The sequence below is a fragment of the Grus americana genome, chromosome 12 (genome assembly GCF_028858705.1).
Source record: "Grus americana isolate bGruAme1 chromosome 12, bGruAme1.mat, whole genome shotgun sequence".
Classification (NCBI taxonomy): domain Eukaryota; kingdom Metazoa; phylum Chordata; class Aves; order Gruiformes; family Gruidae; genus Grus; species Grus americana.
Genome location: NC_072863.1, coordinates 8,312 through 23,259, shown reverse-complemented (window position 1 = coordinate 23,259; position 14,948 = coordinate 8,312). Strand labels below are relative to the sequence as shown.

General features: G+C 59.9%; 1 protein-coding gene and 1 long non-coding RNA gene across 2 annotated transcripts; both read left to right on the top strand.

Moving 5' to 3' along the window:
- The first annotated feature begins 2,938 nt into the window (after positions 1-2,938).
- On the top strand, positions 2,939-6,466 carry LOC129211894 (uncharacterized). Its single transcript, XR_008579004.1, has 3 exons — positions 2,939-3,812; positions 4,852-5,001; positions 6,398-6,466. It is a non-coding gene; the product is annotated as an uncharacterized LOC129211894 (long non-coding RNA).
- Positions 6,467-8,926: 2,460 nt separating this feature from the next.
- LOC129211891 (uncharacterized) lies at positions 8,927-11,937 on the top strand. The gene is made up of 4 exons (XM_054839673.1): positions 8,927-8,987; positions 9,267-9,533; positions 9,725-9,834; positions 10,776-11,937. Exons 2-4 carry the CDS (start codon positions 9,471-9,473, stop codon positions 11,350-11,352), a joined length of 750 nt encoding a protein of 249 aa, XP_054695648.1. The 5' UTR covers positions 8,927-8,987; positions 9,267-9,470; the 3' UTR covers positions 11,353-11,937.
- Positions 11,938-14,948: the final 3,011 nt, after the last annotated feature.

Genomic DNA, 14,948 nt, shown 5'->3' with positions numbered 1-14,948 from the left:
CGTTGGCGCTTCCTTTGCGGGGGGGCGAGGGGCCGTGATGGAGGGCAGGGGAGGAGGTGTGTGTGGGGGTATTAACGTATTCGACAAGGTCACATTGCTCGCATCCTCGGGATCCAAAAGTGATGCTTCTTGGCTCCGCCCCCGCCCCTTACGCAAACTCCGCCCCTTACGCAAACTCCGCCCCTTACGCAAACTCCGCCCCTTACGCAAACTCCGCCCCTCACGCAAACTCCGCCCCTCACGCAAACTCCGCCCCTCACGCAAACTCCGCCCCTCACGCAAACTCCGCCCCTCACGCAAACTCCGCCCCTCACGCAAACTCCGCCCCTCACGCAGCGCACAGCGCATGCTCGCTCGGTGCTGCCGTCTAGTGACCAAATTTCGGTACTGCAGCGGCAGCGCCGCGCATGCGCAGTGCAGCGCCACGCCCCCTCCCCGGAACCGGCTGCCGGCAGCCGGTGTGCAGGGGCTGCTGTGAGCCGAGGGAGGAGCGGAGGCGTCGCCGGGCTGCGGCTGCACGGAGGGAGAAGGTGAGCGGGGCAGCGGGACGGACCGGCGGGTCCCGGGGAAAGCCCCGAGGAGGGCGGCGGCAGCGGTGCCGCCTCCGAGGAGAGGCGGGGGGGCGGGGGGGCGGCGGGGTCCGTGTCACAGAGGGGAGGGGGGCTGCCCGGAGCCGTGCGGCGGGTGGGGGGGGGTGCGCGCCGTGTCGGAACCGGGCGGGGAGACCGTCCGGAGCCGCGCGGCGGGGGCTGCCCGGAGCCGGCGGGCGTCCGCGCCTTTCGGAGGTGGCTGAGGGGAGGCGGGGGCGGGGGCGGGGGGGGGGGCGCCAGCCCGGAGCCGCGCTGCGGAGCTCGGGGCTGCCGTCGCGGCTCGGCGGGGCTTTCGGGTGAGTCGGCTTTGGGGTGAGGGCACGGGACGGTGTCCCCGCAGGGTCAGGAAGCGTGGAAGGCTGCCTCCCGCGGCACGCCGGCAGTTGCAGTCTTGGGGCACGCGGCTGCTGGTCGGCCATATTGGCTCCCCGGAGCACGCCGGGAAGTGTAGTCTTACGGCACTCTAATGGCTGCCACGCGGCGCTTGCCAGTGCGTGCCGGGAGGCGTCGTTTTCGCGGACGTGGCTGCCGGACAGCCCGACTTGCTCTCGCAGGAGCGCGAGGTTGGGGTTTTTTTGCCGGTTTCGAGTGGTTTTCTGCAGGCTTCCAGCCGCTCCCGAGCAGCGGTGCGGCCGTGCTACGAGAGCGCGCGCGCGCGCGGTGAGGCGTTGCCCGGTGTCCCGAGACGAGCGCTACCGGTCGGACTCTCCGGAAGCCTGTCCGGCAGCCCCAGGCCGCCCCCGAGCCCTGGCGTGAAGGCGGCAAGCTGGCCCTCGCCTGTGCCGCTTTCTTCCTGAACGGGGGTGCTGGCGGCGGCGGCGGCAGCGGCAGCAGCGCGGGGAAAGAGCGGCGTCTCCGGAAGCCCCTGCAGAAGGAGGAGGGTCTCCGGCCAGGGCCGACCTCCGGTAGTAACGGCCACTGCTTTTTCTTTCCCTCTCCCAGGCCGCGCTGAGGACGTGGTTGCCCGTCCCTCCCTTGGGGATGCCGTCGACTGCACCCGCCTCGCCTGTGCCTGGCCTGGCTCGCCTCGTGGCGTGGGGGCGAAAAGGGACAGGCGGCGGAGCGCTTACCGGCCGTGGACAGGAGCTGCCCTAAGGGAAGCTGGAATGGCCAGAGAAAGGTGAAGAAGAAGAAGAAGAAGAAGAGATGGAAGGCTCTCCGGCCGGCAGCTGCCTCCCGCTGCAGGCAAGAGAGCGCCTGCCTCGCCGGGTGAGGAAAGATCCCTCGTTGCGCTCCGCGGCAGGTCAGGCTGCCGACGGGCACCGCAGGGTCGCCACGCGTAATCCAAAGCACGGTGCGGCCGCGTACCGAGGGAGGCAGGGAGGGAGGCAGGGAGGCAGGCTACTCATCTAGGCAGGCTCGTCTCCTCGGAGCTGTAAGACACCCGTGTATTCTCTTAGGCGGAGGACAGCCGAGCGACCGGAGTGACAGCAAAGGAAAGGCGGAGAGCGGGAGAAAGAAGCGTCTGCGCTGGCAAGCTCTCCCGGCAGCGCCGAGAGCCAGAGCTGCGGTGAGTCCTGGGCCCGCGGGGCCCCATCGCCTCTCCTCTGCGTCGCGGGCCCTCCTCTGCCCCCCTCGCTTTCCCACCCCGCTGTGGGGTTTTTTGGTTTGCTTTCTGCTCCCCGCTATGTTCTTTTTCCATCTCGCTCTGACGGGCTGCCTGTCCCCACCTTTTTTAGGTCCTCGCTCTCTCTGCCCCGTAGCCCGTGGCTATTGTTTCCTTCTCTCTCTCCCTGTCTCTCTGTCCGGCCCCCAGCCACTGTTTCTGCATTCCTCCCCCTCGGTCCTGTAGCCTGTCGGTATTTCTGCCATCTCTGGCTCTCTCTGTGCGGCTCCTCGTTCCTGTTGTTCGAGGTCTTCCTTCTCAGCTCCGTAGCGAGTCGTCGTGAGTCTCTCTCTTTCTCCGTCCCTCTTGAGCCTCTTCCCTGCCCCTCGTTTTGAAGGCCCGCCTCTCTGTCCCGGCACCCGTCGCTATGGTTCCTTTTTTCGGTCTGGCTCCGTCTCGCTCCCCGTCCCTGTTTTTCTAAAGTCTCCCCTCTCTGCCTCCTAGCCCGTCGGTACCTTTTTCTTTCCCCGTCGCGGTTCGTCTGGCTCCCTGTCCCTCTTTCTTTCTTCCTTCCTTCCTTCCTCCCTGTCTGCCCCGCAGCCCGTCCCTTCGTTCCTTTCTCCTTCCCTCTCTGTCCCTCTCCCGGTCCCCGGCATTAAACTCTGCTTCTCTGCCCGGTAGCTCGCCACCGTCTTACCTTTCCCCGTCTCTCTCTCTGTCCAGCTCCCTCTCTCGAATCTTCAATTCCTCCCTGTCGCTGCAGAAGCCTGTCGGGACTTTTTCCCCTGCCCGGCTTGCCTCTCCCTGTCTCGCGATTCCTCCCTCTCTGCCCTCTTAGCCGCGACCGTTTTTATATTCTCCGTCTCTCCCTCGGTCCGCCTCGAGATCCCGATTGTTTTTTAAAGCGACCGAATCGTCGAGGTTGGCAGAGACCTTTACGATTATCGGGTGGAACCGCGAACCTGGCGCTGGCAAGTCCCCCTCTGCCCCGCAGCCCGTCCCTTCCCTTCCGACGGCCTCTTTCTCCACCTCCCTCTGTCCGGCTCCCGGCCCCTCTTTTCCACTTCCGCCCTCTGTACCCTGTGGCTTTCCCCCTCTTCTTTCTCTCTCTGTCTCTGTTTGAGGAGGAGCAGCTGCCGCCCCAGCGTTCGCACCCCGTTCACGGTGTCGCGCGCACGCTTCTTCTCGGGCGCGCTTCCTCCTCCTCCTCCTCCTCCTTCGGGCTCGACCCGAGGCTTCCGGCAGCAGTCTCCGGGTGTCGGATTTTGTAAAATAATTAACGTAACTGAAAGGTGCAGCAGCGGGATCGGCCCGGGCGGGGCGCCTCCAAAGAGAGGGACCCCGAACAAAGAAATCCCGGGGCCGTTCCACGCTTGGGTCCCGGACACCCGCCCCTCGCGCGCTGTCCGCGCGTCCCTTAGTCCCGCGGTGACTTTTGGTCTGGGGTCTTCTACCGTCGTCTCGGATTCTTCTTCTGTATAGCTGTGGGCGGTGCGTTATTCCACAGGTGCCGCCGCGCCGATGCTCCGTACGTTCGCAGTAACGGGTAGAGCGGAAGGCTCCGTGGCCAGGGAAGAGCGGCACGGACACGTTCCTGCTCGCTCCGTTGCACCGGAATTTCAACGGCTGGGTTCGGCCGCTAAATTGATGGCGCTACCGGAAGAAATTTCAGAAAAGTGAGTACTGTGCTTGTCTTTAATCTTTTAAAGTAATTTTTCTACGGGCGCCCGGTCCGTGGCTTAGATATTTGGTTTGCGGCGAAACAGACCTGGAACGTGGCTCCAAGTAGCGTTCCGATTCGCTGAAATTCCCCGTAGTCAGAGAGCAAGAATGGTGAATGTTGCTTGGCGGTTTGAAATCTCAGGCTTTCTCTGAAAGCTGACCTGCCAGAATGAGCCGAAAGCAGGCCGAACGCCAATAGGGATGCCGCAGAAAAGGTCCTCTTCTTGACAGGAGAAGAGCTTGGCGAAACGTCAGCGCCGTTTCCCGTAGGGCCTCCGACGTACCGGTTCAGCAAGCGTGGGCTTTGTGCGATTCCCTCGGGGACGATGGCGAACAAACCTTGTACGGCAGAGAGCATCTTAGCTTACTTTCCATCTCCTGCTCGGTTACTTGCAGAATATTTAATTTGGCGTCGCACGGACCCAGAGGGACGGGTCCCCAACTCATGCTGGTAGGGCAACCCCAGTACCAGCCGGTAAAATCGGAAAAGAGTACGACGTTTTGAAACGTTTGCCTTGCGAGGAGAAGGGCCGTCTCTCGTTAGGCAACTGAATTCTGCGACCGATTTCCATGCCTCACGCGCGTGCGTGCGCGCACACGCGCCCCCCCCCCCCCCCCAACAGGCAGGCTTTGAAGGAGGCAGTCCCTAAGGCAACGCGATCTAAAACGTGGAAGTTTTTTTTTCTATTTTTAATAGTTTCTTACGGATAGGAGGCTCGTGTGAGCGTTTAGCCTGTCCTGTCCTTAATTCTGAACCCACTGGCTGGTGCAGAAGGACGGTCGTGTGACAAAAACAGCATGAAATTTGTCCCTGTGCCGGCTGCGTCCCGTGGTAAAGGAGTACATCTGTTATTCCTGCGTGAAAGATGTTTGATGAGCGTACCGCATCGTCAGAGCTGCTCTTGGTCTGCCTGCAAGCCGTGGGTTATGATTTAGAAATACGTTCGCCTACCGTTCCTTAACTGTGTTGTTTTGGTTTTTATTTTTTCAAAGAAAGGGTGGCTTTTTCGTCGATCTCTTTGTGAGAGTATCAAATCAGGCGGCGGTAAATACGTAGAAGCAACTAGGCGTACTACGGCGTGTACCGGACAGCGTTGGCGTGCCGCTCTGCTAGCAGCGGAGAGCCAGATGAGGATGCCCGTGGTAAGTACTCGTTCTGCCTCCGGCTGAACGGAAAGATTCTCATGTTGAGGGTTCCTGGGCTTGTCTGTGTGATTAGCATTACTTTTTTTTTTTTTTTTTTTTTTTAATATGAAACAGGGTCAGATAATTGTTGATGAGTGGGACTTTGCGTACTCCTTTAGGTAGTTTTTCGTACTGAACCTTAGATCGGTTACAAAACTTAATCTTTGTGCAGTTTACACGTTTTGTAGCAACTACAAAGACATTTATCCTGTAGGTAAGCTGAAAATAAAAATGCGGTTTCTCACCTGATTTTTCTTTCGGAGGAACGCTCGCCCCCAGCGGCTGGTTTTTTTTGCTAGTGTTGTCGGGGGGAAGGAACGGCGGCGCTTGCCTGGTTTCTTCCCCTAGCCAGGGACCTGAAACTTTGTTTTCCTCAGCTGTTTCACTAGAAATTTACAAGTGTCGGTGGTCAACAGTGGCAGAGAATTGGGTGGCGTTTTCAATTTCAAAGGGAAGGAACGTGTTGATGTTAATTCTGTTACCAAAAGCGAAGTACCAGCTGCTTCCTCTTTCTAGATCTTCTCTCCTTTCGCCGTCCTCCCCGAGGGGTAACGTGGCCACGCCGTATACCTTTTCTGCTCTGGTACCGTTCGTTTGATACGCAGGAGCGCTGTGAAATAAATAGAAGGGCTACGGACAGACATCTGCCATCGTTGCGGCTGCCTTAAATCGTGTATTTGTCCCTTTAGCCCGTCATTTCCTTTCCGCTCAGTTGAGTTACGTGCAGCGTCAGGTTCCGGTCGAGAGCGGCGCCGCCGAACAACGCTCTCGGAGCGTGCGCGGAGGAGGGCGACCGAGATGGCGAGAGGTCTCCGAGGCGAGACTTAGGGGGAGCGGCTGAGGTCACTTGGTTTGTTCAGCTTGGAGAAGGGAAGGCCGAGGGGTGACCTCATCGCAGTCTTACACCTTCCTCGAGGGGGACGGCGGAGGGGGAGGCGCTGACCTCCGCTCTCTCCGGTGACCGGCACTAGGACCCGAGGAAACGGGACGAAGCTGCGTCAGGGCAAGTTCAGACCGGACGTTGGGAAAAGGCTTTTCACTGAGAGGGCGGTCGGTCAGTCACGGAACAGGCTCCCCAGGGAAGCGGTCGCAGCCACCGAGCCTGTCAGGAGTTCAAGGAGCGTCTGAACGATGCTCTTAGTCGCACGGTTTAGTTTTAGGTAGTCCCGCGTGGAGCGGGGGCTTGGTCTCGGTGATCCGTATGGGTCCCTTCCAACTTGAGATACTCTATGATTCTGTGAAATCTTCTGGGTTAGAAACGACCTTATTGTAATAGAGAATTCGCTGAACGTGGCTTTGTGCAAGGACTGTCGTCTTAGAATATCTTTTTTTTTTTTCTTCCCCCCCCCCCCAGATATGAGAAAAGCTCTGTCCAGAGATATGGAGACGAAATCAGTTGTACCTCACCCTGTGACACCGGAAGACATTGAGTAACTGTAAGCTGTGATGCTCAGTGAAATTACTAAGAGCGTTAAGTTTCCCGTGCCTTTGCTTTCACTCTCCCATTCTCTTGTCTTGCGGCACGTCGCATTTGTTGAGGCCGTGGAAGCGACACCGGGAGCGATGGGGTGTCAGAACCAGGTCCTCCTGCCTGTCGCTGGTTTTGCTTACCTTCGCCGTCTCTGTGTACCAGCCTGCATCTCTCTCTCTGTTCCTCAATCCCTGTCCTCTCTTCTCTGTTCTGCTTTGTTTCACTGCGTATGTCCCGTTCCCTGTCCCACCTTTAGCCTTCCTTCCTTCTTCCTCGCCTTTTTCTTTGTCCTGTTGTCCTGCTCCCCGACCCTGTTTCTCGCTCCATCTGACCGTCCTTTTCCTGGCACCTTTGTGTCTCTGCTCCTTGCCCCCGTCTTTCTCTCCCCTCTGCCCAGTCCTCGTCTCCCTCTTTTGTCTCTCTGTCCCTCTGTCCTCCTTCTGCCTCTGCCCCTCTGTCCTGCTCCCTGCCCCTCTTGTTCTCACTCTGCCCCAGCGTCCCGCTCCCCGGTCCTCTTTCCCTCTGTTGCTCTCTCCTTTTATCTCTCCTTCTCCCTGCTCCCCAGCCCGGTTCTCTCACGCTCCCGCTTCCTTTTTTTATTCTCTGTTGCTCTGTCCTGCTCCCCGTGCCGCTGTCCCTCGCCGTACCTCTCGGTCCGGCTCCCTGCCCTTATTCTCTTTTCCTCCCTCGCCGTGGCGCTGCCCGCCCAGGGTCGTTTCTGCCTCTCTGTCCCGCTCCCCGTCCTGGTTTGTCGGTCGCCGTCCCGCTGCCTCTCTTCCTGCCGCTTCTTCCTCCCTCTCTGTCAGGCTCCCTGTCCCCGTCCTTCACTCGCCGTCCCTTTGCTTGCCTCGTGCTTTCTCGCTCGCCGCCGCCGCCCCCCCCATCCAGCTGGCTGCCCCTTTTCTCCTCTCTTCTAGCGTCCTGCAGCTGGCTCCTCGGTTTTGGCGGCAGCCTGCACATAGCAGCCCAGCTCTCCAGCAGCCTGACGGACCGACCGTGTGTCTGTTCCACGCCGGACTGGCGAGCGTGGCTCTGGGTAGGACAGCCGAGGTGCCCCAGGGCCGGGCCCCGAGCCCCGGTGCGGAGTCTCTCCCGGGACCGGCTCTGTGTGTGACTGAATAAACGCTTGCGGTCTCTTTTGCCGTGCCGGCTGCGTTGGCGCTTCCTTTGCGGGGGGGCGAGGGGCCGTGATGGAGGGCAGGGGAGGAGGTGTGTGTGGGGGTATTAACGTATTCGACAAGGTCACATTGCTCGCATCCTCGGGATCCAAAAGTGATGCTTCTTGGCTCCGCCCCCGCCCCTTACGCAAACTCCGCCCCTCACGCAAACTCCGCCCCTCACGCAAACTCCGCCCCTCACGCAAACTCCGCCCCTCACGCAAACTCCGCCCCTCACGCAAACTCCGCCCCTCACGCAAACTCCGCCCCTCACGCAAACTCCGCCCCTCACGCAAACTCCGCCCCTCACGCAAACTCCGCCCCTCACGCAAACTCCGCCCCTCACGCAAACTCCGCCCCTCACGCAAACTCCGCCCCTCACGCAAACTCCGCCCCTCACGCAGCGCACAGCGCATGCTCGCTCGGTGCTGCCGTCTAGTGACCAAATTTCGGTACTGCAGCGGCAGCGCCGCGCATGCGCAGTGCAGCGCCACGCCCCCTCCCCGGAACCGGCTGCCGGCAGCCGGTGTGCAGGGGCTGCTGTGAGCCGAGGGAGGAGCGGAGGCGTCGCCGGGCTGCGGCTGCACGGAGGGAGAAGGTGAGCGGGGCAGCGGGACGGACCGGCGGGTCCCGGGGAAAGCCCCGAGGAGGGCGGCGGCAGCGGTGCCGCCTCCGAGGAGAGGCGGGGGGGCGGGGGGGCGGCGGGGTCCGTGTCACAGAGGGGAGGGGGGCTGCCCGGAGCCGTGCGGCGGGTGGGGGGGGGTGCGCGCCGTGTCGGAACCGGGCGGGGAGACCGTCCGGAGCCGCGCGGCGGGGGCTGCCCGGAGCCGGCGGGCGTCCGCGCCTTTCGGAGGTGGCTGAGGGGAGGCGGGGGCGGGGGCGGGGGGGGGCGCCAGCCCGGAGCCGCGCTGCGGAGCTCGGGGCTGCCGTCGCGGCTCGGCGGGGCTTTCGGGTGAGTCGGCTTTGGGGTGAGGGCACGGGACGGTGTCCCCGCAGGGTCAGGAAGCGTGGAAGGCTGCCTCCCGCGGCACGCCGGCAGTTGCAGTCTTGGGGCACGCGGCTGCTGGTCGGCCATATTGGCTCCCCGGAGCACGCCGGGAAGTGTAGTCTTACGGCACTCTAATGGCTGCCACGCGGCGCTTGCCAGTGCGTGCCGGGAGGCGTCGTTTTCGCGGACGTGGCTGCCGGACAGCCCGACTTGCTCTCGCAGGAGCGCGAGGTTGGGGTTTTTTTGCCGGTTTCGAGTGGTTTTCTGCAGGCTTCCAGCCGCTCCCGAGCAGCGGTGCGGCCGTGCTACGAGAGCGCGCGCGCGCGCGGTGAGGCGTTGCCCGGTGTCCCGAGACGAGCGCTACCGGTCGGACTCTCCGGAAGCCTGTCCGGCAGCCCCAGGCCGCCCCCGAGCCCTGGCGTGAAGGCGGCAAGCTGGCCCTCGCCTGTGCCGCTTTCTTCCTGAACGGGGGTGCTGGCGGCGGCGGCAGCGGCAGCAGCGCGGGGAAAGAGCGGCGTCTCCGGAAGCCCCTGCAGAAGGAGGAGGGTCTCCGGCCAGGGCCGACCTCCGGTAGTAACGGCCACTGCTTTTTCTTTCCCTCTCCCAGGCCGCGCTGAGGACGTGGTTGCCCGTCCCTCCCTTGGGGATGCCGTCGACTGCACCCGCCTCGCCTGTGCCTGGCCTGGCTCGCCTCGTGGCGTGGGGGCGAAAAGGGACAGGCGGCGGAGCGCTTACCGGCCGTGGACAGGAGCTGCCCTAAGGGAAGCTGGAATGGCCAGAGAAAGGTGAAGAAGAAGAAGAAGAAGAAGAGATGGAAGGCTCTCCGGCCGGCAGCTGCCTCCCGCTGCAGGCAAGAGAGCGCCTGCCTCGCCGGGTGAGGAAAGATCCCTCGTTGCGCTCCGCGGCAGGTCAGGCTGCCGACGGGCACCGCAGGGTCGCCACGCGTAATCCAAAGCACGGTGCGGCCGCGTACCGAGGGAGGCAGGGAGGGAGGCAGGGAGGCAGGCTACTCATCTAGGCAGGCTCGTCTCCTCGGAGCTGTAAGACACCCGTGTATTCTCTTAGGCGGAGGACAGCCGAGCGACCGGAGTGACAGCAAAGGAAAGGCGGAGAGCGGGAGAAAGAAGCGTCTGCGCTGGCAAGCTCTCCCGGCAGCGCCGAGAGCCAGAGCTGCGGTGAGTCCTGGGCCCGCGGGGCCCCATCGCCTCTCCTCTGCGTCGCGGGCCCTCCTCTGCCCCCCTCGCTTTCCCACCCCGCTGTGGGGTTTTTTGGTTTGCTTTCTGCTCCCCGCTATGTTCTTTTTCCATCTCGCTCTGACGGGCTGCCTGTCCCCACCTTTTTTAGGTCCTCGCTCTCTCTGCCCCGTAGCCCGTGGCTATTGTTTCCTTCTCTCTCTCCCTGTCTCTCTGTCCGGCCCCCAGCCACTGTTTCTGCATTCCTCCCCCTCGGTCCTGTAGCCTGTCGGTATTTCTGCCATCTCTGGCTCTCTCTGTGCGGCTCCTCGTTCCTGTTGTTCGAGGTCTTCCTTCTCGGCTCCGTAGCGAGTCGTCGTGAGTCTCTCTCTTTCTCCGTCCCTCTTGAGCCTCTTCCCTGCCCCTCGTTTTGAAGGCCCGCCTCTCTGTCCCGGCACCCGTCGCTATGGTTCCTTTTTTCGGTCTGGCTCCGTCTCGCTCCCCGTCCCTGTTTTTCTAAAGTCTCCCCTCTCTGCCTCCTAGCCCGTCGGTACCTTTTTCTTTCCCCGTCGCGGTTCGTCTGGCTCCCTGTCCCTCTTTCTTTCTTCCTTCCTTCCTTCCTCCCTGTCTGCCCCGCAGCCCGTCCCTTCGTTCCTTTCTCCTTCCCTCTCTGTCCCTCTCCCGGTCCCCGGCATTAAACTCTGCTTCTCTGCCCGGTAGCTCGCCACCGTCTTACCTTTCCCCGTCTCTCTCTCTGTCCAGCTCCCTCTCTCGAATCTTCAATTCCTCCCTGTCGCTGCAGAAGCCTGTCGGGACTTTTTCCCCTGCCCGGCTTGCCTCTCCCTGTCTCGCGATTCCTCCCTCTCTGCCCTCTTAGCCGCGACCGTTTTTATATTCTCCGTCTCTCCCTCGGTCCGCCTCGAGATCCCGATTGTTTTTTAAAGCGACCGAATCGTCGAGGTTGGCAGAGACCTTTACGATTATCGGGTGGAACCGCGAACCTGGCGCTGGCAAGTCCCCCTCTGCCCCGCAGCCCGTCCCTTCCCTTCCGACGGCCTCTTTCTCCACCTCCCTCTGTCCGGCTCCCGGCCCCTCTTTTCCACTTCCGCCCTCTGTACCCTGTGGCTTTCCCCCTCTTCTTTCTCTCTCTGTCTCTGTTTGAGGAGGAGCAGCTGCCGCCCCAGCGTTCGCACCCCGTTCACGGTGTCGCGCGCACGCTTCTTCTCGGGCGCGCTTCCTCCTCCTCCTCCTCCTCCTTCGGGCTCGACCCGAGGCTTCCGGCAGCAGTCTCCGGGTGTCGGATTTTGTAAAATAATTAACGTAACTGAAAGGTGCAGCAGCGGGATCGGCCCGGGCGGGGCGCCTCCAAAGAGAGGGACCCCGAACAAAGAAATCCCGGGGCCGTTCCACGCTTGGGTCCCGGACACCCGCCCCTCGCGCGCTGTCCGCGCGTCCCTTAGTCCCGCGGTGACTTTTGGTCTGGGGTCTTCTACCGTCGTCTCGGATTCTTCTTCTGTATAGCTGTGGGCGGTGCGTTATTCCACAGGTGCCGCTGCGCCGATGCTCCGTACGTTCGCAGTAACGGGTAGAGCGGAAGGCTCCGTGGCCAGGGAAGAGCGGCACGGACACGTTCCTGCTCGCTCCGTTGCACCGGAATTTCAACGGCTGGGTTCGGCCGCTAAATTGATGGCGCTACCGGAAGAAATTTCAGAAAAGTGAGTACTGTGCTTGTCTTTAATCTTTTAAAGTAATTTTTCTACGGGCGCCCGGTCCGTGGCTTAGATATTTGGTTTGCGGCGAAACAGACCTGGAACGTGGCTCCAAGTAGCGTTCCGATTCGCTGAAATTCCCCGTAGTCAGAGAGCAAGAATGGTGAATGTTGCTTGGCGGTTTGAAATCTCAGGCTTTCTCTGAAAGCTGACCTGCCAGAATGAGCCGAAAGCAGGCCGAACGCCAATAGGGATGCCGCAGAAAAGGTCCTCTTCTTGACAGGAGAAGAGCTTGGCGAAACGTCAGCGCCGTTTCCCGTAGGGCCTCCGACGTACCGGTTCAGCAAGCGTGGGCTTTGTGCGATTCCCTCGGGGACGATGGCGAACAAACCTTGTACGGCAGAGAGCATCTTAGCTTACTTTCCATCTCCTGCTCGGTTACTTGCAGAATATTTAATTTGGCGTCGCACGGACCCAGAGGGACGGGTCCCCAACTCATGCTGGTAGGGCAACCCCAGTACCAGCCGGTAAAATCGGAAAAGAGTACGACGTTTTGAAACGTTTGCCTTGCGAGGAGAAGGGCCGTCTCTCGTTAGGCAACTGAATTCTGCGACCGATTTCCATGCCTCACGCGCGTGCGTGCGCGCACACGCGCCCCCCCCCCCCCCCCCAACAGGCAGGCTTTGAAGGAGGCAGTCCCTAAGGCAACGCGATCTAAAACGTGGAAGTTTTTTTTTCTATTTTTAATAGTTTCTTACGGATAGGAGGCTCGTGTGAGCGTTTAGCCTGTCCTGTCCTTAATTCTGAACCCACTGGCTGGTGCAGAAGGACGGTCGTGTGACAAAAACAGCATGAAATTTGTCCCTGTGCCGGCTGCGTCCCGTGGTAAAGGAGTACATCTGTTATTCCTGCGTGAAAGATGTTTGATGAGCGTACCGCATCGTCAGAGCTGCTCTTGGTCTGCCTGCAAGCCGTGGGTTATGATTTAGAAATACGTTCGCCTACCGTTCCTTAACTGTGTTGTTTTGGTTTTTATTTTTTCAAAGAAAGGGTGGCTTTTTCGTCGATCTCTTTGTGAGAGTATCAAATCAGGCGGCGGTAAATACGTAGAAGCAACTAGGCGTACTACGGCGTGTACCGGACAGCGTTGGCGTGCCGCTCTGCTAGCAGCGGAGAGCCAGATGAGGATGCCCGTGGTAAGTACTCGTTCTGCCTCCGGCTGAACGGAAAGATTCTCATGTTGAGGGTTCCTGGGCTTGTCTGTGTGATTAGCATTACTTTTTTTTTTTTTTTTTTTTTTTTAATATGAAACAGGGTCAGATAATTGTTGATGAGTGGGACTTTGCGTACTCCTTTAGGTAGTTTTTCGTACTGAACCTTAGATCGGTTACAAAACTTAATCTTTGTGCAGTTTACACGTTTTGTAGCAACTACAAAGACATTTATCCTGTAGGTAAGCTGAAAATAAAAATGCGGTTTCTCACCTGATTTTTCTTTCGGAGGAACGCTCGCCCCCAGCGGCTGGTTTTTTTTGCTAGTGTTGTCGGGGGGAAGGAACGGCGGCGCTTGCCTGGTTTCTTCCCCTAGCCAGGGACCTGAAACTTTGTTTTCCTCAGCTGTTTCACTAGAAATTTACAAGTGTCGGTGGTCAACAGTGGCAGAGAATTGGGTGGCGTTTTCAATTTCAAAGGGAAGGAACGTGTTGATGTTAATTCTGTTACCAAAAGCGAAGTACCAGCTGCTTCCTCTTTCTAGATCTTCTCTCCTTTCGCCGTCCTCCCCGAGGGGTAACGTGGCCACGCCGTATACCTTTTCTGCTCTGGTACCGTTCGTTTGATACGCAGGAGCGCTGTGAAATAAATAGAAGGGCTACGGACAGACATCTGCCATCGTTGCGGCTGCCTTAAATCGTGTATTTGTCCCTTTAGCCCGTCATTTCCTTTCCGCTCAGTTGAGTTACGTGCAGCGTCAGGTTCCGGTCGAGAGCGGCGCCGCCGAACAACGCTCTCGGAGCGTGCGCGGAGGAGGGCGACCGAGATGGCGAGAGGTCTCCGAGGCGAGACTTAGGGGGAGCGGCTGAGGTCACTTGGTTTGTTCAGCTTGGAGAAGGGAAGGCCGAGGGGTGACCTCATCGCAGTCTTACACCTTCCTCGAGGGGGACGGCGGAGGGGGAGGCGCTGACCTCCGCTCTCTCCGGTGACCGGCACTAGGACCCGAGGAAACGGGACGAAGCTGCGTCAGGGCAAGTTCAGACCGGACGTTGGGAAAAGGCTTTTCACTGAGAGGGCGGTCGGTCAGTCACGGAACAGGCTCCCCAGGGAAGCGGTCGCAGCCACCGAGCCTGTCAGGAGTTCAAGGAGCGTCTGAACGATGCTCTTAGTCGCACGGTTTAGTTTTAGGTAGTCCCGCGTGGAGCGGGGGCTTGGTCTCGGTGATCCGTATGGGTCCCTTCCAACTTGAGATACTCTATGATTCTGTGAAATCTTCTGGGTTAGAAACGACCTTATTGTAATAGAGAATTCGCTGAACGTGGCTTTGTGCAAGGACTGTCGTCTTAGAATATCTTTTTTTTTTTTCTTCCCCCCCCCCCAGATATGAGAAAAGCTCTGTCCAGAGATATGGAGACGAAATCAGTTGTACCTCACCCTGTGACACCGGAAGACATTGAGTAACTGTAAGCTGTGATGCTCAGTGAAATTACTAAGAGCGTTAAGTTTCCCGTGCCTTTGCTTTCACTCTCCCATTCTCTTGTCTTGCGGCACGTCGCATTTTTTGAGGCCGTGGAAGCGACACCGGGAGCGATGGGGTGTCAGAACCAGGTCCTCCTGCCTGTCGCTGGTTTTGCTTACCTTCGCCGTCTCTGTGTACCAGCCTGCATCTCTCTCTCTGTTCCTCAATCCCTGTCCTCTCTTCTCTGTTCTGCTTTGTTTCACTGCGTATGTCCCGTTCCCTGTCCCACCTTTAGCCTTCCTTCCTTCTTCCTCGCCTTTTTCTTTGTCCTGTTGTCCTGCTCCCCGACCCTGTTTCTCGCTCCATCTGACCGTCCTTTTCCTGGCACCTTTGTGTCTCTGCTCCTTGCCCCCGTCTTTCTCTCCCCTCTGCCCAGTCCTCGTCTCCCTCTTTTGTCTCTCTGTCCCTCTGTCCTCCTTCTGCCTCTGCCCCTCTGTCCTGCTCCCTGCCCCTCTTGTTCTCACTCTGCCCCAGCGTCCCGCTCCCCGGTCCTCTTTCCCTCTGTTGCTCTCTCCTTTTATCTCTCCTTCTCCCTGCTCCCCAGCCCGGTTCTCTCACGCTCCCGCTTCCTTTTTTTTATTCTCTGTTGCTCTGTCCTGCTCCCCGTGCCGCTGTCCCTCGCCGTACCTCTCGGTCCGGCTCCCTGCCCTTATTCTCTTTTCCTCCCTCGCCGTGGCG

Excerpts from the sequence above, each read along its gene's own strand:
- LOC129211891 (XM_054839673.1), top strand. The coding sequence starts at position 9,471 with ATGGAAGGCTCTCCGGCCGGCAGCTGCCTCCCGCTGCAGGCAAGAGAG. Across the intron at positions 9,534-9,724 it reads GAGAGCGCCTGCCTCGCCGG|GCGGAGGACAGCCGAGCGAC; the intron begins GTGAGGAAAGAT and ends GTATTCTCTTAG. Across the intron at positions 9,835-10,775 it reads CGCCGAGAGCCAGAGCTGCG|CGACCGAATCGTCGAGGTTG; the intron begins GTGAGTCCTGGG and ends TGTTTTTTAAAG.